Raw genomic sequence first — 24,528 nt, forward strand, 5'->3', positions numbered from 1 at the left:
ACCTCTGTTGCAGTTAAAATAAAATTTGGGTATTAATTTTTTTGTGACGTAACTGCGCAAGGGCAACTTATACGCTTATTTCATCATTCGCACGTTGGTGTTTCGCGTGGCAGCATCAGTTCAGTCGCCATCCGTCACAGTGCTTGAAAGGTCGGCGCGTGTAGGTTCGTGGCCCACCTCGGGTATTCGAAAGAAAATGACGAAAACTTGTCCAAATTGCAAATCAAGCGAGTTCGATGTCGATCCAGCAAGGGGAGATACAGTTTGTATGAACTGTGGTTCAGTATTGGAAGAAAATAGAATTGTTTCTGAAATCTCAATTCAAGAGAATGCTGATGGATCTTCATCTGTTGTTGGTCAATTTGTTACTACTGAAGGTAAACAATCAAAATTACGTTACTTTTCTTAAAAATATATACAAACTTTTTATTAATTAAATTTTCCACAACGTTTTTCAAAACTTATTTTTTGCAAAGAAAGTATCTAGAAAACCAATATAACCTCTTAAAAACCTATTTTTTTGCATAAAAATCCCTATAAAGCTAAAATACCTCATTTTTGCTAATTAAAAAAAATAATTTGCATTTACAGGCAGCTACAATCCACATCTTTCTGGCTTCCAATATGGTATTGGAAAAGAATCTCGACAAATTACATTGGATAAAGGTAACTGCGTAACTTTAAGGGAATAATTTATAAATAACTTATATTTAAAGTGCATCTTAGACTCAGAACCTCAGGCATAAAAGGAAATCTGTAATGGATCAGTGGTTTATTCATCAATTATTAAAGAAAATTAATAAGAGTTTTGCATTTAAAGTTCTTGAAACTATATTCTTACATTGCAAGCCATGATTACATTTTAGTGTAACCAGTGCAATTGGTGTAATAATGTATAGCCAAAGCTATATATAGTTAAAGTTATCACTGTAAATATGAATACCATTTAACATCGCAACAATTTATTAACCATGGCATTCTCGGCTACCGACTAAACTAGTCACCGTCTAAATCGATCGACTAATAGTCGCTCGGTTTTAACTGACTAACTTCTGTAATACGTAATGCAAAGAAAGTTAGTCTGCCAGCTTAAAATAACGCAGTAACCAATAGTAACTGCAATCGACTAACTTTAGTCGATTGGCCGAGAATACCATCCGGGCTGGAATATAAAACGGGTAAACATTTCTTTAGGCAAAAACCAGATACGCGATATGGCCGCGCAACTTAATCTCAATCGACATTGTGTTGATACTGCATTCAACTTTTTCAAAATGGCAATCAGTAAACGCTTATCAAGGGGAAGACGTATTACTCATATTGTTGCAGCATGTTTATACATGACATGCAGAACAGAAGGAACACCTCGTATCCTTTTAAAATAAAATGGTATTAATACACCACTACTTTAATTAAAGGCTCATCTGAATATTTATTTATGTTAAATTTTCCTTAACTGTTTCTGCTTAGACTTGCTCTTGGATTTCAGCGACATAACTCAGGTACGCCTTAATATATTGTGTGTATTTTTTATTACAAAGCACAGATTTACAAAATTTGACCATTTTAATACATTATACAAATAAATATTTAGAACAAGACAATATAAAATTTTCCTAAATTTTTTATAATTTAACACACTAACACTAATGCATTAATCTGTTGGAATGGGACTTCAGGTGAATGTCTTCATTTTGGGAAAAGTTTTTCTACTTCTAGCAAAGGAACTGCACATTAATCTTCCAGTCTTGGGTAAGCAATATGAACTGGAATTCAATGATAATAAGCACAAGCTAAAAATTAAAAATATTGTTTAAAATTATATAGGTAGGTAGTTTTACTAAGTGTGTACATTCTATATACATTTGATGTTGAAACTTGATGATTTTGGCTCAATATTGCACCATGCAAGGTAGTTTAATTTCAGTGTTGGCCAGAAAACTTGTAAAACAGAGTTTATGATTAGGTCACTTAGGTGTTTGCGTAATAAAATATTAGTTCTGGTATCTGACCGCCTTGTACACCAGTGCCATTTGTGCTGTCACTTGAGCATTGAAACTGGATGGTGATACCGTCACAAACCACCTCACTCAGGCCTTCTTGGCCAAAGTAACTAAGCTCATTGCCATCCAGTATAGCAGACGCAGTGTAAAATATGCCAGGTTCGCATTGAACCGAGTGTTTAAACCAAACGGAAAAGGTCTTGCTACAGCCATCAGAAAAGAATCCAGCAGTCTCTTCGGAGAGCACTTTACCATTCTGCGATAGCTTAATATGTGCCTTGTAGTTAGCTGCACCAGTGCTCGACCCATACAGACCGTAACCTGCGATAAAAACCCGCTTGTCTGCCATAAATCTGATTGAATCGCATCGGCCCCTGTATCTCCACTGGTTACTTCTGTATGCAGTAGACTGGAACCTATGACAGCAGTGTGGTGTAAGGCCACGGCGGTGTTCAGTTGGAAATGTCAGTTCAGGCTTGGTTGTGGCAGAGTACCAAACAAATATTTGAATAATTTCTTCTTTTGTCAGCAAGTCAGAAGTTGCAGGCCCGTCAGCAAACTCCTAAATTAGTGGTACAAAGTTTTTAGAAAACATGAGTTCATATTTAATTATAAAGTTGTATTTACCTGCAATGACATTGTTGGAATGCGTAATAGAAACAAGCTATCTTTTAAAGCTTCACGTTTGTTTTTACCAGTTGGTTCTACATTATTTCGAATGCATTCTGCCTCTGCCCATCTATTAGCAGCATCAAATACTGCTGTTTCATTGACACTCAGGCTTTCTCTACACACAATAGATCTTAAAGTTTTTCCATCTACGTCTGTAAATCCTTCAGCATTCAGGGACAGTTCAGTTTGGGCATCTATAACCTGTATTAAAAACAATAGTTAGACATTCAGTCATTGACAAGGCAGGTACAACAACCTACCTCCCAGCATCTTTGAGTAAGATCCTCATCTTCAAATAAGCAGCTTTGAGACAGCAGTACACAAGCATTCCTGTAGCTAAGACTGGTTTCCAGGAACTCCACGCAAGCATGGGCAAGATAGGGCACAATATACTTCTTTGATGCGTATAAGGTAGCCAGGACAGTGTCTGCTTCAAGACAAACTTCATCACAGTAAAGGTACCTGTAGTACGACAAAAAAGTGTTTATATTATTCACAATTTGATGGTTAGAATGTACCTTAACAAAGCAAGAAAAGCTTTAGGTTCCACATCAGGAATATGTATTTCCTCTTTGTTTTCGGCCAAATCACCGTTAAACATTGCAAAAAAGACAGAACTCCCAATTGCAAGGACATATTTATGTGCAGGAATTCGTTTTGATGCACCTATAAAAATATCATAGATTTAAAAAAAGGTAGATAATACCAACACTGTGTAATCTAACCAAGAGGTCCAACAATAAAGTGAATGTCACTGAGCAATTCATTGTTGAACATTTTCTCATTTCGTTCTCGAATTGTAGATTTGGAAAATTCCCAATCACTTGTACTGTCTTTTTTTGCCTTGCATTTTGTTGCCTTCCCAAATATCCTGGTTTATGAACATAAAAAATAGGATTTACAGTATGGGCCTACATTAATACTGTAAAATAATACCAAGTAGTTAGTTTATACAATTTTGAAAAGACAATTATTCTGTTATCCCTTATTAGTATTTTGTTGAATGAATCAACTTCCTAATCTACTTTCCCGTGCTACGTAATCTGCCGTAACACAGTCGTTAAAATGCAATTACCTTGTTGGTTTATCTGCCATTCGAACGAGAACTTGCGTTGAATCGATAAGCGAAGGCGACGCCAAATTCTCTGCGTTCCCACGACCAAGCTGATTAATTTCTTCTATAATTTCATCCATTGCTTGAAAGTTGTTACTTAATCGCAAACTCAAACCATTTCTTGGTAATGAGTGTTGTTAACGTACGTGTGCGTTTTCGTATCTTTCAGTGTTGTTTTGTTTTTTGGTTAGAATGGATACGGTGTAGTTCGTTTACCGCTGAAAATAAAAAAAATACTCTAGTTGTTTGGGGGCGACCAGGGTCCGACGACGCATTGTATGATGAACAAAAGTTCTTTATTAATGCGTTTCAATTTATGAAGTATAATCGTTTAGTTTTATTTAGTAAACATAATTCAACGAACTGAAAATTAAATGTTGATCAGCTGCGCCGTCTCGCGGGCAAAGTTTCGTCTCACCGAAATTATTTGAATTCTATATAAATTAATTGTTTTCATGTTCTTTACGTAGTTTTGTATATATTTTTATAAACGCGAAAAATATACTAGAATAACTTTCTCTTTGGTCTAGCCCTATTTTCAATAAATGGCCAAAACCTACATATGTTTACAGGTTCAGAAATTAAGATGTAATTTAATCGTAATGAAGAACTCAAATGTGTATACGTGCAGCACTTGATGTTTTGTGATTGTAGCGCTCAGACAATCGCAAATTGCGCGGTGAGCACGTATTGTCCGTGACGCTCCGCTTTGTTAAACTCACTTGTAAAAGCAGCGCACGGAGAAGTACTACTCGTATTGTGAGAACTCTACTTCGCTATTTACATTCAATTAGACTGCTAGACTTTTGAACATTACTGTAACTATTTATCTTAGGCGGCGGTCCAACCTAATTCAATATATATAATTCTTAAAGGCAGTAAACAGGGAACAGGATAGATTAGTATTGCTTTAAACGTATGTAAAGAGCATAAGAATATCAACATGGTCGAAAACGCGGAGAAACAGTTTGGGCCAACCCACGCAGTCTACCATCGTCTCTTACAGCCAGCTTATGAAAGGATGATTATTCAGCATGTTTACAAAAACAAAATCAACTTGAAATCCGGAGCCACTGGTCAGCTGTTGCAGAAAAGACCGAAAACAACAGGTAATTTATCAATCTATTGAAATTTATTGTTAACCAGACATGTATTACAATACGATTTCCAACGTTATAGGTTACCTGGGCAAAAAATGGGAAGGGACTAGTTACCCCGCTTCTACTTACTGGAATCCCACTGTAAATGAACATTGGCAATGGCAACATTCGGTCGCGCCATCGATCGCCCACAGTATTCAAACTTTTCAAGTAAGTGGGGCCTAATAGCACTTGTAGCATGTAAACTCCAAGTAAATAAAACTGTCTTTAATGATTTTTTTCCTATTTTTGGACAACAAATAACAGTTATTACATTTTTGGGAAAAACCAGCCAAAAACTACGGCCATTATCTTTTACGAAAACCAGCAAAAAATAACGGTTATAATTTTTTTAGGAAAATCAGCAAAAACCTATTACTGTTCCTCAATTAACGGACGAGTACAACATAAAAGCTTCGTCGCGAGCTAACACCTTCAGCGCAACAACGAGAGTGCGCGAGGTCCCAGTTTCAGGGATTTACAAAAAAGAAATCCAGGAGTTTCGTTCCAGAACACCATCCGCTCGTGGCGTGAGAGCTGTGGCAATTTCAAATCGATCTTTGATCGCATCTCAGAGTGGTCGGTAAGTGCATACAAAGAAACTGTGTGTCTGTGACGACATTTTCTTTGTATAGCTCAAACATTCATAAATCATGTACAAAAAGTTTTTTAAAAAATTTACTACTAAAGTAATGTTATTAATACGACACAAAATCGAATTTTAATGTTTTTACAGAGCTCATAGTGTTGGAGCACCCAGTGTGTCGGGTAAAATTCCCCACGCAAGCGACCAACCCGTTCGAATGCAGCGGGAGTTCGAGCAACTTCAGTTAACGAGGGAACGTAAACGGCAAGCACAGATCACCTCGCACCGAATGGACAGAATGTTAGTTCAACGATTTTTATTCATGTATTAAAATTATGTATAAACCATATAGTTATTCATATAGGTCTTTTTATTTTTCAGGTATTATCTTAACGGCTCGTCTTCAAAAATCCATTCGAAATATCGAATATCTGACGAAGAGCTAAGCCGGATCCGCATGATCGCTGTTGCCCGTGGAATCAAAGTTCCTTCTATTGTTAGCGGCTATAAGGAGAACCGAGGCAGTGTTAGTGGTCCGCACTCGACTCCCAGGGGTCCGGAGGATGATGATGTTGCTCGTCAAGGGAGCGGGAGGACCATCATCCCAACTGCAGATAACTTATCAATAGGAGATGTGACGTCCCTGGATGGGACGGAGAAAGGAAGCTCCAGAGCGACGAAGGAGGATCGTGCAACATCCGACAATGAAGAGGACCGTTTAGAGCTGCTCCGGGAGTTGGAGGCAGAGAAGAGCGTCACGAGCAACAATCTGGATGTAGAGGATGCTACTGAAGAGGAAAAGGAAAAAGAAGAGCATTCGGAACCAAGCGAGAAACAAGAAACCGTTTCAGTAAAATCAGACTCTGCGGCGCTGCAAGGGTCGCAACGAAACGTTACCTTTTTAACTGAATTAACTGAGGCCGAGAAAATGCAAGAAAAAAGCTAACCTGCTTTTGAATACAGCTTGTTAAACAAATTAGGAATTTTGCTCAGTTTGTAAAATTTTAATAGCTTTCCGCTTGACCAAATCGTGACCATGCAGTCATGGTTGATATTTCTTTATTCCTGGTGTGTCAACATACCGACAATGATCTGTAGGTTACTTCGCGCTATTTATTGCTTTGTGTGTGTATACAAACGCGTATACAACAAAGGTATCTTTGCTTGGTAAACTAACGTGTAAAGAGGTCGGGAACAGTCTCGCTTCATCGCAATTTACAAGAAGTCTCTGCTATTCCCACCCCCTGTAACTGTGCCTAAGTTTGCCCCACGGCGCGACCATATACAATTTACAGGGAATTCTTAACCAAGCTTATATTTCACGATAAACAGCAGTGTGTTGATTATTCATAGCGTCTTTGTTTTGTCCGGCGCAGATCCTAGCCCTTCTAAAATTACCGTTCCCGGAATTAAGCGAGATTAAATATCCTGACACGTGTTTTGTAAATCGTTTCTGTTTTCTCTTGCGACGTTTAACTCGTAGGCTTAGTAAAGCTCCATGTTTAGCCGCAGTAATACATTTTTGCCGCTTTTGCATTTTAATTCGCCCTGCACCCTATATAACGCTTTAATTACGTGCATGAAATAAATTCCTTAAGCTCTTGAAGGCTCGTTATAGCAGTATGTTTTTTCAATCGAGCTGTGGCGGTTTTCGACAAAACTATATATACTGCATCTTATTCAAGATTACATACATTAAACTATCCATGTTTATTATTATCACAGATCCGTGCATGTACATCACTCGTTTCGCCCATCGACTTGATTTCAACGAAAAAACCCACGAAGTTTCTGTGGCCGCCATGCGACTCGTATCCCGTATGAAACGTGACTGGATCCACACTGGTAGACGACCATCAGGCCTTTGTGGTGCTGCACTGCTGGTAGCAGCACGACTGCATGGTTTTAACTGCGACCTTAACGACGTGGTAAAAGTGGCAAGGATAGGACATGACACTATACGCAAAAGGTACGTATGCTTTTAATTATTTAATCACGACTAGCATTCTGATACGTTCACCAAAATTAAACAAATAATAAATGTAACTTCTTTATTCCCACCTGGTGGTGCATCGACATTCGTTATAACACGGGTGTTTTGTTTTGTACAGCTCGTATAAACGCTTGTCATTTTTTAATAAAACATTCATTTTATACGTACTTTGTGTGTTTCATAAATTACAATCCAATTCTTGTACCTCTCGTCTTAAAACTCTACAATACCCCAGCACCCCTAAATAAATTCATATTTTCAGGTTAAACGAATTCGAATCCACCCCCTCATCCAAGCTCACCATCAACGAGTTCATGAAGATCGACCTGGAAGCGGAGCATGATCCTCCTGCGTTCATTAACTCCCGGATCAAAGCAAAGATTCATCAACTGGAGGCGGAAGGAGCATCCTTAGAAAGTAAGATGATAATTCTTTTTCTGTTACATATAGTAGGGTTGAGGAAGATGGGACACCTTTTTTTCCTATTTTCTTATCCAATTTTGTAGTAAACAAAGAACATTTAAATAATTATAAAACCGTGACCGAACGATTTCTATAAACCGGGGTTAATTGTTTAAGACGCGATCAGGGTATTTTGATATTATGTGCTAAAGGTGTCCCGTCTTCCCCCCAGTCTACTATATGTGCTGTTTTTAGATGACACCTATAGTCCTATACCAATTAATATTAACGTTCCTTTAAACGTCCATGCGCACATGGTCGTGTATTATATTATTGGTTTACAATTTATATCACACGATTAAATTTCCGCTTCACGAATAATCTGATTCTATTAGTTAAGGTCCTACCGTGAGGCACGCCGTTGCCTACTCACTACGTAGGCCAGGGGCACGCCGAAAGGGACAATACGATTAGACAGAGTTGCCCCCATTACCCGAACGAGTGGTACGATTGCTTCAAAATATATTTTACATCAGCAAATTTAGGAGATACAGATTAGTTTTAAAACGTATTTACTCCTTTATAGCATACTTAATGTATTATAATGCCACCACGCTAAAATCAAACTTTTCCAGATGAAATCGGGAAGCTATCCAACGTTATAGACGACAAACTCACGCAACAAAGCAGCAGACCAGGTGTGTTATAAAACAACGACCTATTATCAGGCCATCTTAAACGCAAATGTTTTGTCACAGCTTCCCCAGCCAATGTATCGAAACCGTCGAACTCGTCTGTAAACAGAGGTATTTATAGATTGTGGTTTATATATATAAATGAAGGAATAAATGTAACTTACTTCAAATGAATAAATGTAACTTACGACAGTCGTTATAACACAAGTGTTCTGTTTCATACACCCCGTGACAGTTCACGTGTTATACCATATATGTTACTTTGTGCAATTGTGGGTGATTAATATTATTTTTTTTATTATGTATTACTGATAATTAGGACAACCCATTAGTGACTACTAGGTTGGAGCAATTGCCGTTAAGTATCTTCCCCAAGGACACATATCAATTAGTTACTTTATGCTTGATGACTATTAGTAACTGAATTTCGGCCATGTCACCTAAGAGTTAGACTGCCTACACTGTACATTTAAATCTGCTGGTATAATATATGAGTTATTCAAGTGTTTGTCAGTATTTGTACGTTACTGTGCACCTGTCTTGTCGCATACTTTAGCTCTATTCTACAATGCATTTTTAACATTGTCGCATAATCGTATAGTACCCGAACATGTGAGTAACGACGACGACCCTGAATTAAGAGCAGCGGCCACGTTCATGCACTCTGAGCACCCTGAAGCCGTCGCCCAATCCCTTCTATCGCCAAAGAGAGGTTTACCCCAACCTACAAGACAAGGTTTAGAGATTAGGCCTTTTTTGTCGTGTGGCTTATTAAAAATTTTCACTGTATATGCGATAAATATGTTAATGACTGAAGTTTAGCTTAAAAGTTGCATTCGAAGTTAAACGATCTGTGTGTTTTTTTTCGTGTTGTTATGCAACAATATTGATACAGATGCTAAAATTTAGGTTAAAAACTGCTCAAAATTCAACCAATACTCGACGTGCCATAGCTTTACTAATTGTACTTTTAATTAACCACAAATGGTTTAATAATTGTGCTTTTGTAGGCTTTCGAAGTACAGGTCCCACGCCGACCGCAGCCAGCTTAGGTTTACGTACAAGTATTGATGAGTGTCTCTCTACACCTTCCGATAACGACCGTCTGCACGAAAACGATAATAACAACGGAGAACTGGATTTAACCGGAATAGATGACAATGAGATAGACAAAGTAGGATATTGGTTAATTTTGAAATTATGATGCACCCTAAACACGCAAGTTTATAATTCTACTACCAAGTTAATTTATAGAATGTTAGTATAACAGAACATAATTTTATTTATCTCTTTGACGAAGAAAAGGGAATCAACAGTAAAACAACAGTCAAAACACACTATGGATAAAAAGTGTGGGAAAGAATGTCAATTACAAGGCCTGGCTGTTGCACTCAAAAGTATGCTTGCTCATTTATATTTTGTTTTTGTTTTTTAGCTGCTTCTTTCGCCACATGAAAGTGAAATAAAACAGAGAATTTGGATGAAAGAATATGGAGAATTTGTAAAGGTACATTAAATAAAAAAAATAACCTCGCATGGCCGGCAAGGATAGTCGTTATAACAGGTGTGTTTTGTTTCCCACACCCCATGTCCGCCTACGGATTACCATTCTGTCATTTTGTGGTTGATTATTTTGGATAGTTTTTTACATTTTCTAGTGTAGTGCAGGCAAATTAAATTTTAGACAACCAGCAAGGATGGCAATTTCCGTTGCCTTGTTCAGAACACATACGCAAACAATTGTATAAATTTAGCATATTAATAAAGTAACAGCTATGTTATAATTATCGTTGACGTTTTTCAACTATAAATATATAACTTCCACCCCAGGAGTTAGAGGAGAAGAGAGAAATAAAGAGAATAGAAAATGAAAAAAAGAATCGACGACCCAGAAAATTCAAGCAAGTTCGTTACAAGGAATATTACGGTGAAAGTAGAACTGCTGGAGAAGCAATCGAAAAACTGGTTTCCCGGCAACGCTTGTCCAATAAAATCAACTATGAAGCACTGAAAAAGGTAAGTCAATTTTAACACCATCTATATACATATAGTTTCCCGCCACCAGTTTTATTTTACACAGTTTTGTATAGTAGGTTAGGGGAAGACGGGACACTTTTAGCAAAGAATATCCTGATCGTGTTTTAAACAATTAGCAACGGTCTATGGGAGTCGTGAGGATACGGTTTTATAATTCTTTGAATCTTCTTTGTTTACTACCAAATGGGACGGGAAAATAGAATGAAAAGTGGTCCCATCTTTCCCCACCCTGCTATACTAACATAATTTATTGGCATTAAGTGCCAAATCGAACCTAAACCTCAAATTTTCCTAAACTGCCGCGCCTAAGATCATGTTACATTCTCTATGATTGAGGTCCTATAGCGAGGCAGGTCATATGACGTTGGGATTTTTGCCAAAGTTGACTCATTTACCCAAACACCCTTGCCTAAATACAATTCAATTCTAATCTGTGTTGTTTCCAAGGCAACTGAAGACTGTAGCAAACCTGAATCACCTAAACCCGACGTAATCGTTTCTCCCGAAGCCATAATTGAAACTGGTGACGTACGTCCAGTATCGAAGCGTTGTGCTACTGAAGGAAAGACTGGGTCAAGGAAAAAAGCAAAACGGGAAGTTGCTTGTACCGGTATTGGTGTTGACGATGTAGTAAAACAGGTTGGTGTGTTTGGTGTTCATATTTGCAATTGTTTAGATATAAGTTAGTGTAGTAAGTATCTTTGTAACTTATTTATCCGCTGGTATAACACGGGACACCATAGGTATATATGGTAGGGTACTTACTTTTTTGGATTTTTTTGTATGGCTGACAAGTTAGACAACCCATAAAATAACCACTAGGTTGAAGCAACTACCGTTGGATCTTGTATGCGTCAACAATGCTAACAACGCCGAGCTATCGGCGAGCGACATGCGAGTCCCCATTATTATGGCATGGCGTCGCGTTACATCTGTGAGTACGAATTAAAAACTTTTTTTTTAATTTCAGGATGTTGTTGTGGAAGAAACGAAACCCGTGCTCCTTGCTCCTGAGGAAGAGGAAGAAGAGTATGAGGAGGAGGAAGAGGAAGGAGCTCATTGTATGAGCGCCTCCCAAATGATGCAGGAAGCAGGTATATGGTAGCGTTGAAATTTTAATCTTTTCTATAGACCATGTTGATATGTATTTACTTAGGATAAGAAAAACTCATACTACAAAACGGTGAATAAAAACGTATCTAAAAACTAATCGCTTCCTTCTTGTATTATTTTTGTGGCACTTGTTTATGACTGACCTTGTGACACTGGGAGCAAGTAACATCGGCTTTGACTTGTCGTCCTGTCTATATAGTTAAAAGTTACCTAGATTTTATTCAAGGGTGTGTTGGGCCCTTGACTGTTGTCTACACAGGTCATGATATACAGTGTATAGCTGTAGTTTAAAAGTCACAACACCTAAACTGTTTGTTGGCTATTTCTACTATGGACAATAAACCTTGGACTGAATGCACCATAGCCTAACACAGACCATGGTCTACGGCCTACGCAATGTCGCAATATGTATTGAGTATATATTTTTCCCGTTTATCCTAAATATGTATTATTTAGGTTCTATAGAGACACACGTTTAATTTATTTTTGTTACGTTTATATTACATAACACTCCATTAGCCATATGTATCCCAACCAGGTTTAGCAGGCGGAGGGTATGGCAACTATGGCGGTACAGGTTACGACTACGATTAACACCATCATTGTGGATGCTACATATTTATATTTGTTACTACTACTACCGAAGCTGGCACTGTCATTAGATCAAGTGTATATTGGTTTTTGGTTTAGTTCGTGATATATTTGTTAATTATGATCAAGACATGAGTCGTTATTTTGGGTTCCTTTTTTCTGGGATAGGGTTTTAGTTTTTCATTATTTTTTTACTTTGCGTCTTTTTCTGAATCATAAATTTGTTTTGTGCATTAAAATATTTTAAGGGGGCGGTATCTGTTATAGAAATTCATTGTTCAAGACAGAATTTTTTCTATGGTTGCTTATAATTTGAAGCACCCATCAGTGACTACGGGTTTGGAGCAATTGTCGTTAGGTGTCTCGCCGAAGGACACATACGCACACAGCGAAGAGCTCGCCGAAGGACACATACGCACACAGCGAAGAGCCTTGAACCCATTACCCCTGGGTTACAAGCAGGCGCGCTAACCAACTGTGCCACGGCACCGAACAAATGTTCTATAAAAGAACTCCTCGGACGTTGTTATAATTGTGTTCTTAAAAAATGACGTTTCTACGTCAAATTCCTTCATCTGAGTAAAACTTTATACAAAAAAAAACATTCATACCTGAAAAGACATGTATACTATCGTTTTAATTGTTTATAACGGTAATAGGTATATAATTGCTTATTACCGTAGTTAAGTGACACATTTCACACTTGTGTTTACTTTCGGATGCAAAAAGTCGCTTGCATGCTTATGACTGATAAGTGAGTGGCGCCTTCAAAATATGCGGCTGTTTACACTTCAGTTTAGTGCTACCTCATTTTTTCTACGACGATCAAATAGTTTTCTTTAAGCTTGTGAAATCTGATAAAAGTTCGGTGTTTACGTTTACCGCTGTAGAGATATGTGTTTGAGTACGTCCTGCGAGTTAGTGTGTGCGTTTTAGGCGGAATAATTGACGTTAAATGTCACGCCCGGATCTTGTAAATTAATCTAAAATTCAATCTCAAACGCTACAGTTAGGAGTATGTTGCGTAAGGCTATACTACTGTACAAATAAGTCTAGGCATATACGTGAAGAGCTTCATAAATCAGCATCGGCGCACCGCCGTCGAGTTAATGATTGGTCGTTGTCGAAACCTTACCACACTATAGCAGTGTGTTGTATGGGTTTTTGCCTTTATCTCCATCAGTGCACACGCCCCTGTCAATAGTCAAACTTAGCCTACACAGACCTTGATACTATACTAGGCAGTTTTCTGCGCCAATGCTTAAGCAAGGGTGACTCAGAACAAGTTTAACAGAAAGTTAGGAAAGTTAAGAAAAAATAAACCATAAGTATATATGCAAAGTTAGCTTGTGCTTGTGCATTTAAAGGCGAAAGAAGTGCCGGACATGTCGCAAACCCGAGACAGTGCAACAGGTAATTAATAGAGTTCTGTACTTGGCTTGGTGTGTAAAAGCATGCCTACGCTCTGGTCAATGTGTACAAGCAACTTGTGGCGGTGTTTAAATAATGCGTCGCCTACGGGTAAATGTTTGTAGTTCACTTTGATGGCTGTAGGCTTACGCACAAGGTACAGAATCAAAAGACAAGCATTAACTAGATCGAAAAAGTAACAGCAATGTGCCAGATTGTATTGTTGTGTACTGTGCAGGCGCGCATGACGGCTTGGGATACTCGAAACTGGCTCGTGTCCTCGGCGATACCATTGCATGCAAGAAAGCTCCGTTCACGGTCGGTGTTTATGGAAAATGGGGGACAGGGAAAACGCAAATGTTGCGGTTAGTTCGAGGTAAGAAACTGTCAGTTTTCTATTTGTTTGTGAAGAGAACTGTTTACTTGTTCGCGGAATGTGTACATATAGGTTTCAGCACCGGACAGTATCTGTTCTCGCTTACGAGAGTAATAATCGAACATGAAGCGTACTAAATGTTAGTAAATCATTTTTTAATGCAAAAAAACAAATTTTATATAAAAGCGTACATTGGCAGCTTGTTAGATTTCATTAAATATAAATAAACAAAATAATTAAAATATAAACGAAACAGTGAATTAATAAATAAATAAAAAGCCAATAAATGTGCAGAGTATGCATTGTAAAAAGGTATAAATGTATAACGTGTATATGCTTACTAAAACCATGTGCACAAACGGTATCACTTTCTTATAAGCATAGCACCACCGGGCGCGTTATTATTGCCTGGTAGTAAGTAAAACGAAGCTCTTTCGTTTTCCGGCTGAAATGCAGGTTCTACCACCACTGCCGGTCTAGGGTCGTTTTGAATCATCATTCTGTCAAGGCGAGTATCCTGTACCATATTTGTCTCGGGAAAATAGGAAGGGTTGATACAATGAATTTGCTTAGGTTCGATTTTGGGCTCTTTCCGCTCGTTTACTTCCCTGTTTCGCCTGTAAGCTGGTACAGAATTGGAGACCTCCCGTAGGTAAGCGCTATTGTCGCCACTCCGTTGGGTATATTTATTATTATTTAATGGAAACGGTTGCCGACTGTGGTTCGATATACTAGATTCGCCAACATTACTAGTAGTAGAACGACTTCCTGAATTTTTGAGTCGTGTAAAATAGAAAGAACCTGTGGCAACAAAAAAATGAATTGAATTGAATGTAACTTACTTTATGTCGAAAACGACAGTCGTTATAACACGGGTGTTAATGCGCACCTCGTGCCAGCTCACGAGTCACCATGCATGTTACTTTGTGGGTGAAATTATATAATAATGAATGGTTTAAAGAGGCCACTGCAAAGTTATGGCAAAATGTTTGGTGTAAAACACAGAAAAACCGTAAGAATAAGTTTACGCACCCTTTTTAATCACGGATCGAAGTCGTTTCATCCCCTTTGCTCTTTCTCCACGGAAGCAGATTACGTGGTTAATATAGTCTCCAAACAGCAGCATCACAAGATGAAATGTTCCGACTGATTCGCTCGATTTTAAAGTTATCTATGGAATTTCCAATAAAAACAGTACGACTTTAACAGCAACAATAGCGTTATTGTATTTTCCTTAATACGTCCTTAATTAGGAGTAATATAGTAGGTTAGAAATATACATGCTTGTATTCACTTTTCTTTGTTGTTTTTTTGCAAACAAAACAAAGAATTTCTACCGAATTATAATAGCCTCACGACTTTAAAAGAGCCTTGTTATTTGTTCAAAACACGGTCAGGAAATAACGGATTTAGGAGCAAAATATCTGATGTTACCCTACAGTATTGATCACTATTCCGTAACAAATACAATTACTTGTTTAATTTATTACCAATCGTATCTAATCCTTTAAATTTAAATACCTCTGTCAGCATTTTGCTTGCGTACATTGCCCACTTCATAACGAATTGCCTGGTTCGGTCAGTTATAACTTCGTACCCCTTGCTTTCAAGCTTACTTTCTGGTATGAGACCAGCATGTCGATCTATTATTTCAAGCAAGAGGCAAACGTACATTTCCACACTCGCGTGACACTGAAGAAAAAAATTACAAAATTGTTACTTAAATCCCACCCAAAAATATAGTTCTGTGGGGTTGATGGAATAACGATAAGAGTAGGACCCAAATTCCTTATTTCCTGATCGTATTTTGAACAATTAACAACGCCCTTTTAAAGTCGTGAGGCAAAGATTATAATACTCTGTAGAAATTGTTTGCTGTGTTGGCAAATAAAACGAGAAAAGTGAATAAAAGAATGTATAATATTTTTTTTAACCTACTGTATTAGTCCTAGTTAAGTCGTATAGTGGTGCGGGTATTTAAATATTATATTTTTACAATTAAATAGGAGAAGAAAAAAGAATGAAAACACGCCTCACCTTACTCCACATTATTATACTTTGCATTTGAAGTTCACAATTTGTAAATAGCAACCTTTGACTTTTTAAAATAAAATCACAACACACACCTGCAAAAGCTGACAGAAGTTTGAAATATAACTCATCGCCTCTTCCTTCTCGTTGCGTGGCGCTGATTGGTCGCCCGCCGTGTACACGTCATCACCACCAGCGAACGTACTTTGCGCAACAATATCAGAAACACCAAGATTACATAGATCATCTAAAAGCTAAAAAAATCGTTAGCCATTTTAAAACATTACAGTAGAATTTTAAAGTAGTAGTATAATTTTAATATAAATATTCATGCAGGTTTACAAGGGGCCGATGAAGTTGCCTAAATCCCAGGTTATTCCCCGGCGTGCCATGCTACAGGACCTAACCCACTTATACAATAGAATATATAGGGGCATGGGTAGCTTATAGTAAACTTAACTACATCATCGTTGTAGGACCGTAGGCTTACGTCATTTAAGACATACCACGTAATAAAAAAACTGCATCGTGCATATATTTTTTCATTAGATTTTTGGCTGGGGCAAGATGAGACGTGTTTTAATCTTTTTTTGCTCACTTTGGTATAGTCAACAAAACACAGAATCATATAAACGTAGCCTAACGACTCTAAATCAGCCTTGTTATAATAAAACACGATTAGGAAATATAGGAATAAAGAGCTATCAGTATCCCATCTTACCCCACAGCACTATACGCTTCTACAGGTATTTTACCTGTGTTAGAATTAACGGGTCGACCAGCGTTTTTCTCGCTTCTTTCGCTACGTGACAGAGCGTTGTCACTCTCCTGACATACTCGCCCCACACTTTCGCCGCTTCGATCCTTGTACTAATAACGTTAGCATTGGTGGTAGAGTCATAACACCTCTTTGCGCCAACCCAGGACGGTAAAGTTTTTGCAAATTTTCGAATGGTGACTAAACGTACAAAGAATATGTAAAGGTTTCATTTGAACTATAGTTTTAGGGTAGCATCATAAAGTTTTAATAGATATATAGTAGGGTGGTGGAAGATGGGACAGCTTTTCACTCTAATTTCTCGACCCATTTGGTAGTAAACAAAAAACATTTAAAAAAATATAAAACAGTATCTTTACGACCCCCATAGAACGTTGCTAATTTTTAAAACACGATCAGAATATCCGGATATTATGTGCTAAAGGTGTCCCATCTTCCCCCACTCTATACTATATTCTTAAAAATGGGTTTCCAAAGATGTTATACTCATTAAAGCATATTTTTAAATGCTGTAAATACCGTGAAATTACCGTTAAATTCTGTTGTAAGTGTCGCCAGGCAATCTGGCAGCAAAGCCGTCGTAGCTTCTTGAAACATTATGTCATCACACAGAGCAATTATCCCACATATATCGGTTGTTTTCAACATACTCTTGCACTGGTTTGGGATACTGGCTCCAAAATTGGACAAATGACTCTGTGTTGTTAAAAAAAGTGTGATTTAAATTGTCAAACTTGACTCGGTTTTCGGACTACTAAAATGGCACACTTTACCAGTACAGAAAATTCATAAAAAATATATATTTGGGTGTGGGAAGTTGAAACACCTTTAGTACATAATATCCAAATGCTCTGATCGTTTATTAAACAATTAGCAGCGGTTTGTAGGAGTCGCGAAGATACGATTTTATAATTCTTTGAATCTTCTTTGTTTACCGAATAGGGCAAAAAAAAGAAAATGTGCCTCATCTCCCCCCACCCTACTATATGTGGTATATTTATATTAATATGCACCGTTGTTTTCTCGAAATCAAGACTGATAATGTACCCAAGCAAGCGGCGGTTGTAGCAACGGTAAAAGTCGAGAAAGGCAGCCAACGTTGGTTTCGTCCAACCATCTTTTATTTCTACGTCGTCTTCAGTTGGATATGGGGGCAACACCAACGAAAACGGGTTCACATTTCCTAAAATATATTGCTTTTAAAAAGCTATACATTTTGCTGCAGTGGGTTATGGGCCTAGAGTTCTAGCTAGACTGTACTTTTGGCTTTTATATTTGCCATTACATCAGCAGTTTGATATGGCACCGTTTCATGCGATGCTACATAGTTGTACTCAGGAGTCTGTGTTGTACCTCCACTCGTGATCTCGTTTCGCCGTTGATAACTTTAAAAAAGCAAATGTGAATAGCAGAAAAAGTTTTAAAAAGGCGACACACTTACGAACTGTTGTTTCTAAGTAAGTTAAGTCCTTCTCCAAATGCGTGGAATTTTCGGGCATAACGAGATAAGAGTTTGACGCTCAGACCTGCGTAATGATAGCGAGATTGACCACGTACACCAAGTCTACGAGTTGTTAAATTTGGAAAGCAAGCTCGAACAATCTTCCCGAAAACCGCTTGATTAAACGGCTTAGTGTTGCTGTCCCGGCAAAATTTCTGGTACTCCTACAAAACGCAAAATGCATTTTACAATGTACAGTAGTCTAGTGTTTATTTTCGACGCAATATTTGTGGGTAAATATTTAAATAGAGCCTACATCAAACATAATGCTCCTTGGTACACTTGTGAGAGAATTTTCTTCGAAATTCTTAGTAAGCCACTCAGTGGTTATCGTTGCCTCATTGCTGCATGGTACAGGATATCTCATGTGTATGGGCATTTCCCGGGACGACGAAGACATGTACGTTGTTGCTGGTTCGGATACCAGCATTCCTATAACATTTAGAGATAAAAAAAAAAAACGGTTTTAATTCACTGAAAGCAGTAAGATTAGGTTGATACTTACCTACAGTGTTACCATGTTCGTCTACAACAGTAATTTCATTTGTTCTATTAACAGCAAGTCGCTTTGTTTTGCTGGGTGACATGGAAACTGCTACAAGGCCTACGGTTTGGTGCTGCATTTTTAACCTGCTGTTACACTACTGAAACGCAGTTCTATATCTAAATTCTATAGCTTTTTAAAAATAAAAGCTCTGTGTATTCCTAAACTAAACAATTTCTGGGGGGTCTAGTTTTTACTACGGACCAAATAGAACACTGATGTTTTGTTTTCCTTTGGTAAGGGAAGAAAATCCAGGCGGTTACAAATATGTCGTTATTACGGCACACATCTTATTTATCTTTATTTTATTACATCATAAAGGGCAACACAATTGCCCTTATTTTGTAAATCATATAGTCTACGTTTACGTGGGTATAAAACACAAAAATACAACAGTTTAAAATTACCCTAAAAAATAATAAATTTGTTTTTATTACAGAGAGATTGGAACTTTTGACGAATGCTTCCCGAAACAATCGATCTTTATCAGTAAATATTTTTACTTTGGTGTACCGACTATTTTTCTTTGACCCGATCATCGAGCCCCCTCCAAAAGATACGAAAATCATCTTTGTTGATGTAGGTATTAAAATTAAATGATATATTATCTCCCCTATATTGTGTTAAACCTTGCTGTAAATCTGCAATAACACATGCATTGACTACTCCAGCAGGCTCGCGTCTCGCAGGCAATTTTTGTATCTTAATTGTGTTTAATATGCTTCTTGCAAATAATTTTTGCGACACCGTAAATTCGTTAAATGCATGAAAATTTAAGTTTTCGAAAGACATCTGTTACATTTTGTCCACTTTTTCAGTTTAGCATACTCGACTATGCTGGAAGCGACAAACTATGGGCCGGAGTCATTACACACATTTCTACAACGATTGACGAAGTCTTTGGAAAATGGGCAGTAAAAATATTTCGAACTTGGCACTACAAGCCCGAAATTGACCTCAAGCCTTATTTGGAGCCACCTAAAAGTTACCTAAAATCGACCAGTTCCGGATGGAAACTCGCAAGAATGTCCTCATTTATTGTTCCAATCCTTGTAATGCTGCTGGTAATAACAGCCGTTGTGTGTTTCACGATGTTCGGTTTGCCAAACTTTGGAGATATCGGTGCAGGCAGTGACAAAGATATTGTAACCACAGTTGTTGCATCTGTGCTCGGTCTCGGATTCGCTGTGAAAGTTGTGGATGTTTTCAAAATGGTAAATGTTTTAAAATTGTTATACACAGTAGGGTGGGAGAAGATGGGACACATTTCCTTCTATTTTCACGTTCCATTTGGTAGTAAACAAAGAACATTCAAAGAATTATAAAACCATACCCTCATGACTTCCATAAACCGTTGTTTATTGTTTAAAACTTGATTAGGATATTTGAATATTAGGTGCTAAATGTTACCCATCTTCCCCCACAGTACTATATCTGCAGTTTTGTGGGTTAGATGGGCCACCTTTATCACATATTATCCAACATCCTGGTCGTGTTTTAAACAATTAACAACAGTTTATAAGAGTCGGAGAATACGATTTCACAATTTTTGAATGTTCTTTAACTATACCAAATGGGACGGGAACATAAAATGTAAAGGTGCAGTCTCTTCTTTCATCATTCTATACTAGTATACAATATGTAATTTTCCTAAACAGCTGCTACAAATGCTTATAGTCATAATTATTTTTCAGGTTTCTAACTTGGCTTTAACGCAAGCTTCGAAGATAACTTCAATGTCAAAGAAAGCTGACTTTACGACTTCTTTGGGTTTCATGGCTAAAGTAAAGAAAGAGATATACTACATGACTTCGGTAGTGCAATATATGTCAGTACTTTTACAGTACGACATAAAAATTTGTCTTATCATAGATGACGTGGATTTGCTCGGAAAAGAAAAAATCATGAGTCTGTTTAAGGTAATTTCAAATAGGGGTCCGTTTCAAAACATCAATTACACATACGCCTGGTTTTAATTTTTACTTTGACAGGTCGTGTCTTTGTTGCAAAACTCCAGATGCTCCAGATACGTTCAAATACTATGTATGGATCCAATGATAGCTGCTAACCTGATTAAAAAAGCTCTCTGTCGTGAGTTATCATCGAACGTGAACGGACATGCTTTCCTGCGAAGAAATATCCAAGTAAGTCTTATTGCATGTATAGTGGGGTGGGGAAAGATGGGACACCTTTTCATTCCATTTTCTCGTCCCATTTGGTAGAAAACAAAGTACATTCAAAGATTTGTAAACCGTATTCTCACGACTCAAGTAGACCGCTGTTTGTTGTTTAAATCACGATTAAGATATTTAGATATTATGTACTAAAGGTGTTTCGTCTTTCCCCCTAAATACAAAATAATTTCACTGAAATACGAAAGACAATTTGAGTGTGATAAAATAACGTGAAAGCCTATATACTATGTGGCTAACAAATGCCTTTTTTGATAGAATACACCTTGAAACGATTTGATCAAACTAAATTTAGACACAACCTCTAACAATATATTTTTTATACAGCTCCCGTTTCACATACCATCATTCGACGACAGAATTCGAAGCCGATTATTTCTACTTAAGCAAGAAAGCGGTAGGTTATAGGAAACATATTTAGGTTTTACATTTTGCCTGGAAAACATATTAATCACTAAAAATATATTCCTGTACCGCGTTTTAGAAACTGTTAGGCAACAAACGATTTCAACAAAAAAAGAAAAGTCGAGTGGGCATTATGGCACTGAAATGACCTCCTTGCTTTCGGTTGTAGCATCTGCCGAAGAACCTTTGCCAAAACGACCACTTAACAGAAAAGTAAGCTTATATGAAATAAGCGACATATATAGCCATTATGGCCGCCTTTTCTAATAATTATTTCGGTCAAGGTATGAGCCTTAAGTGGGGTAAATGTTTGCACGTTATCAGCTCTGTATTTTTAGCTTGAACGCTACAACGAAACAAGACGAGAGGTTCTTCACTGTTTCCAAAACAGCATTTATTTAAAGCGGTTTAACCAAGGCAACGAAAGATCAGTTGACCGTGTATTAATTTCAACACAATTCGCAGTAAGAATGCCTTATACCATTCAACAAATACAGTGTTATAATAATTGTATCGTTCCACCAGCTGCGTCTGTACCAAAGCAAGCAATGTAAGCCAATAGGTCCAAGAGTCGATACAGAAGCAATAGCTGCATGGATTACGTTAGCAGATCAATGGCCGTACAGGTTAGAATTTTCTACAAGTACGCTGTTTTTGTGTTCGTGTCTGGAATAGAAACGTACTTGTTTACCAAGAAACATACCAGTTAATTGCATAGTTCTAAACGTATTTATATAAAAAGTAATGTTATTTCGCAAAGTTACATATACGATGTAATTCATAAGCAGGCACGGGGTGAATGAAACGAACCTATATGTATAAACGGTTCCCGTTGCCTTGTCACGCCAGGATAAACAAGAAAGTACATTCATTCATACATTCATCTTGGTACTAGACTGAGCTGGATCTGGCAAGCGATCGAAGACAACGCCCAAAATCACACCCTAGACCCACAAGCTACAATTAAGTTTGCAGGCTGCTCTCCACTCTCTGATATTTACAATCTGGTTGCTGCAAAGTTGACACATCCTGAGGTATATTTGATTTCAGTTGAGGTTTTTCATAAGAAATTTCAATTTATAGGATAAATGCTTGATCATATAGTACTGTGGGGTAAGATGAATAGCTTAATATCCCATAAAATGTTCTAAACCCGTTTTTAACAATTAAAGTATCAATTCTTTTAGAGTCGTGAGGATACGACTATATAATCATATATACATGTAGTAGGGTGGGAGAAGACGGGAGACCTTTAACACATAACATCCAAATAAGCAGATCGTTTTTTAAACAATTAACAACGGTTTATGGGAGTCGTAAGGATACGGTTTTATAATTTATTGAATGTTCTTTGTTTACAACTAAATGAGACGGGAAAATAGAATGAAAAGGTGTCCCATCTTCCCCCACCCTACCATATTCGTTGTTTACTACAAAACTAGACGATATAGATGTGAATAAAGCATACGTCATCTCACTCTAACCTATAACAAATCGACTATCAGCATATAAAATTATAATACAAAGCTTTATATTGCATTTCCAGAACTGGCGATCTTTGCTGGAATTGGACGGTGATCCAGAAACGTTTGTTCAAATGTTAAAGACGTTTCGATTCACAATAGATCAGATGAACAGTTTTCTACCGATCACAACAGATTTAAATCGTTCCATTCGTGGAATTATCTGCGTAAGTATAAATTTTATTCGTCTCCAAAGATCTTATATACACAAAACAAGATTTCAGTGTACCGGGCTAAGTCTCTATCGTGCTAAAAAAAATCCACTGGCGTATTTATCGCCGTCTGCCCTGGCCTATAAAATAAAGTCTTTCTAAAACAAACTTTTAACATCCACTTACAGTGTTTCATATTATAAAGTTAGTTATATCTCGAATACGTTGAAGTTTAAAAAAAATAAGGATACTCTCTATATTATTTTCTCATTGCTAAATTGTGTAAACTATTTATGTTGGTGTCTTTGTATAGAACGCAGCGTCAGAATGCTTGGTTAAACAAACAAGTTCATTATTTGATGGTTGTCGGTCAAGATGGAAGTTTATGGAACCCGTTGAAAGGTGGACAGTAGAAGATGTTTGTGAGGAGGTATATAACACGTTCCGATGTAGTATGGTGGGGTAAGATAGAACAGGTTTTCCTTTTCTGTTTTCGTACCATCAGGTAGTATATATGCAAAAACAATTACGGAATTATATAACTGTTGCAAACCTAATAAGAGCGATTTAGGTGCTTTAACGATACCCCATCTTACCCCACAGTATTATGAGTAACGTCAAATATACTCTTGAATGTTAATGACATTGAGATATATATAGGCGCTGTGGCTATTTTGTATGCCAGGGCTATCTGGCTGTATAAAAAATACTCTGTTTTTTTTTCCATTAGCTGGAAAAAATTGGAATTAACACAAGAAACATAGAAAAGTATAAAGAGCTTATTCACGAAAAAGAAATCAACGGGCAAGTATTGTGCGAGTGCACTCGTGAGGAAATGAGAACTGAATTTTCGATGACGCTGGGAGATTGGGCGGTCATGAAAAAGTATTTAGGTGCACTGAAGACGTACCATGGCTTAAATAGAAGGTCGGTTATGGTAGACGACCTTGAAAATGAAACCTTGACGTGACAGATTTATTCTTATTGTATGTCTCGTTGTGTATCGTTAAGTTTTATTTATTTAACCCTAATTTTAGCATTGTTGTACTCAAGGATTTTTACATTTTATTATTACTTAGTTGCGTACTACTGAAGGAATTATCAGATCCTTTCTCACCTGTTTGTTAATAAAAATTTTGAAAAAAAGTTCAGAAAAGCGTTGTGTAGAGAGGTAAAAATGTTTTGCTGCTTTTTATTACACTAATGACCATATATTTATCCAATTTCGTGAGGATTTTTTTATGCGTGACTGATAATTTGAACAACCCAGT

General features: G+C 37.3%; 5 protein-coding genes across 6 annotated transcripts; 3 read left to right on the forward strand and 2 right to left on the reverse strand.

Moving 5' to 3' along the window:
• The first annotated feature begins 49 nt into the window (after window positions 1-49).
• LOC149736473 (transcription factor IIIB 90 kDa subunit-like) lies at window positions 50-12,602 on the forward strand. Of its 2 annotated transcripts, XM_089876718.1 has the most exons (16): window positions 52-377; window positions 592-666; window positions 1,195-1,368; window positions 1,471-1,502; window positions 1,680-1,752; window positions 7,240-7,483; window positions 7,770-7,924; window positions 8,545-8,607; window positions 8,668-8,715; window positions 9,206-9,340; window positions 9,615-9,778; window positions 10,040-10,111; window positions 10,435-10,620; window positions 11,089-11,280; window positions 11,612-11,735; window positions 12,293-12,602. In XM_089876718.1, exons 1-16 carry the CDS (start codon window positions 197-199, stop codon window positions 12,346-12,348), a joined length of 1,974 nt encoding a protein of 657 aa, XP_089732844.1. In that variant the 5' UTR covers window positions 52-196; the 3' UTR covers window positions 12,349-12,602. The 2 variants fall into 2 exon arrangements, with proteins under 2 accessions (XP_089732846.1, XP_089732844.1); XM_089876720.1 differs by lacking the exon at window positions 1,195-1,368 and having other exon boundaries at window positions 50-377.
• Window positions 1,516-3,981, reverse strand: LOC149736474 (BTB/POZ domain-containing protein 6-B-like). Its single transcript, XM_089876730.1, has 6 exons — window positions 3,751-3,981; window positions 3,401-3,546; window positions 3,194-3,341; window positions 2,936-3,137; window positions 2,631-2,876; window positions 1,516-2,565 (listed from the first exon to the last, which is right to left on the reverse strand). The coding sequence occupies exons 1-6, from the start codon at window positions 3,867-3,869 to the stop codon at window positions 1,972-1,974; spliced, it is 1,455 nt and encodes a 484-aa protein (XP_089732856.1). The 5' UTR covers window positions 3,870-3,981; the 3' UTR covers window positions 1,516-1,971.
• LOC149736475 (uncharacterized) lies at window positions 4,385-7,120 on the forward strand. Its single transcript, XM_089876737.1, has 5 exons — window positions 4,385-4,898; window positions 4,969-5,099; window positions 5,285-5,511; window positions 5,665-5,814; window positions 5,896-7,120. Exons 1-5 carry the CDS (start codon window positions 4,733-4,735, stop codon window positions 6,458-6,460), a joined length of 1,239 nt encoding a protein of 412 aa, XP_089732863.1. The 5' UTR covers window positions 4,385-4,732; the 3' UTR covers window positions 6,461-7,120.
• Window positions 12,603-13,195: 593 nt separating the features above from the next.
• Window positions 13,196-24,462, forward strand: LOC149736476 (NTPase KAP family P-loop domain-containing protein 1-like). The gene is made up of 14 exons (XM_089876715.1): window positions 13,196-13,758; window positions 13,994-14,131; window positions 19,425-19,564; window positions 19,804-20,199; window positions 20,680-20,904; window positions 20,977-21,129; window positions 21,505-21,574; window positions 21,662-21,795; window positions 21,921-22,046; window positions 22,108-22,208; window positions 22,478-22,616; window positions 23,129-23,272; window positions 23,571-23,687; window positions 23,988-24,462. The coding sequence occupies exons 1-14, from the start codon at window positions 13,731-13,733 to the stop codon at window positions 24,225-24,227; spliced, it is 2,151 nt and encodes a 716-aa protein (XP_089732841.1). The 5' UTR covers window positions 13,196-13,730; the 3' UTR covers window positions 24,228-24,462.
• On the reverse strand, window positions 14,177-19,119 carry LOC149736477 (regulatory factor X 4-like). Its single transcript, XM_089876717.1, has 11 exons — window positions 18,947-19,119; window positions 18,698-18,873; window positions 18,382-18,605; window positions 18,201-18,325; window positions 17,954-18,123; window positions 17,471-17,636; window positions 16,918-17,120; window positions 16,258-16,416; window positions 15,653-15,823; window positions 15,164-15,302; window positions 14,177-14,932 (listed from the first exon to the last, which is right to left on the reverse strand). Exons 1-11 carry the CDS (start codon window positions 19,062-19,064, stop codon window positions 14,496-14,498), a joined length of 2,088 nt encoding a protein of 695 aa, XP_089732843.1. The 5' UTR covers window positions 19,065-19,119; the 3' UTR covers window positions 14,177-14,495.
• Window positions 24,463-24,528: the final 66 nt, after the last annotated feature.

This window comes from Ciona robusta, chromosome 4 (genome assembly GCF_009617815.1).
Source record: "Ciona robusta chromosome 4, ASM961781v2".
NCBI classification, from domain to species: domain Eukaryota; kingdom Metazoa; phylum Chordata; class Ascidiacea; order Phlebobranchia; family Cionidae; genus Ciona; species Ciona robusta.

Coding starts and splice junctions, on each gene's coding strand:
- LOC149736475 (XM_089876737.1), top strand. CDS start 4,733: ATGGTCGAAAACGCGGAGAAACAGTTTGGGCCAACCCACGCAGTCTAC. Junction 5,100..5,284: donor ACAGTATTCAAACTTTTCAA/GTAAGTGGGGCC, acceptor TAATTTTTTTAG/GAAAATCAGCAAAAACCTAT. Junction 5,512..5,664: donor ATCGCATCTCAGAGTGGTCG/GTAAGTGCATAC, acceptor ATGTTTTTACAG/AGCTCATAGTGTTGGAGCAC.
- LOC149736477 (XM_089876717.1), bottom strand. CDS start 19,064: ATGCAGCACCAAACCGTAGGCCTTGTAGCAGTTTCCATGTCACCCAGC. Junction 17,121..17,470: donor ACTTACAACAGAATTTAACG/GTAATTTCACGG, acceptor TTGTACGTTTAG/TCACCATTCGAAAATTTGCA. Junction 15,824..16,257: donor ACTTCTGTCAGCTTTTGCAG/GTGTGTGTTGTG, acceptor TTTTTTCTTCAG/TGTCACGCGAGTGTGGAAAT.
- LOC149736474 (XM_089876730.1), bottom strand. CDS start 3,869: ATGGATGAAATTATAGAAGAAATTAATCAGCTTGGTCGTGGGAACGCA. Junction 3,342..3,400: donor CTTTATTGTTGGACCTCTTG/GTTAGATTACAC, acceptor ATATTTTTATAG/GTGCATCAAAACGAATTCCT. Junction 2,877..2,935: donor TTACTCAAAGATGCTGGGAG/GTAGGTTGTTGT, acceptor TTTTTAATACAG/GTTATAGATGCCCAAACTGA.
- LOC149736473 (XM_089876718.1), top strand. CDS start 197: ATGACGAAAACTTGTCCAAATTGCAAATCAAGCGAGTTCGATGTCGAT. Junction 378..591: donor TCAATTTGTTACTACTGAAG/GTAAACAATCAA, acceptor TTGCATTTACAG/GCAGCTACAATCCACATCTT. Junction 1,753..7,239: donor CATTAATCTTCCAGTCTTGG/GTAAGCAATATG, acceptor TTATTATCACAG/ATCCGTGCATGTACATCACT.
- LOC149736476 (XM_089876715.1), top strand. CDS start 13,731: ATGTCGCAAACCCGAGACAGTGCAACAG. Junction 22,047..22,107: donor TAATTTCAACACAATTCGCA/GTAAGAATGCCT, acceptor TCGTTCCACCAG/CTGCGTCTGTACCAAAGCAA. Junction 22,617..23,128: donor CAAAGTTGACACATCCTGAG/GTATATTTGATT, acceptor TTGCATTTCCAG/AACTGGCGATCTTTGCTGGA.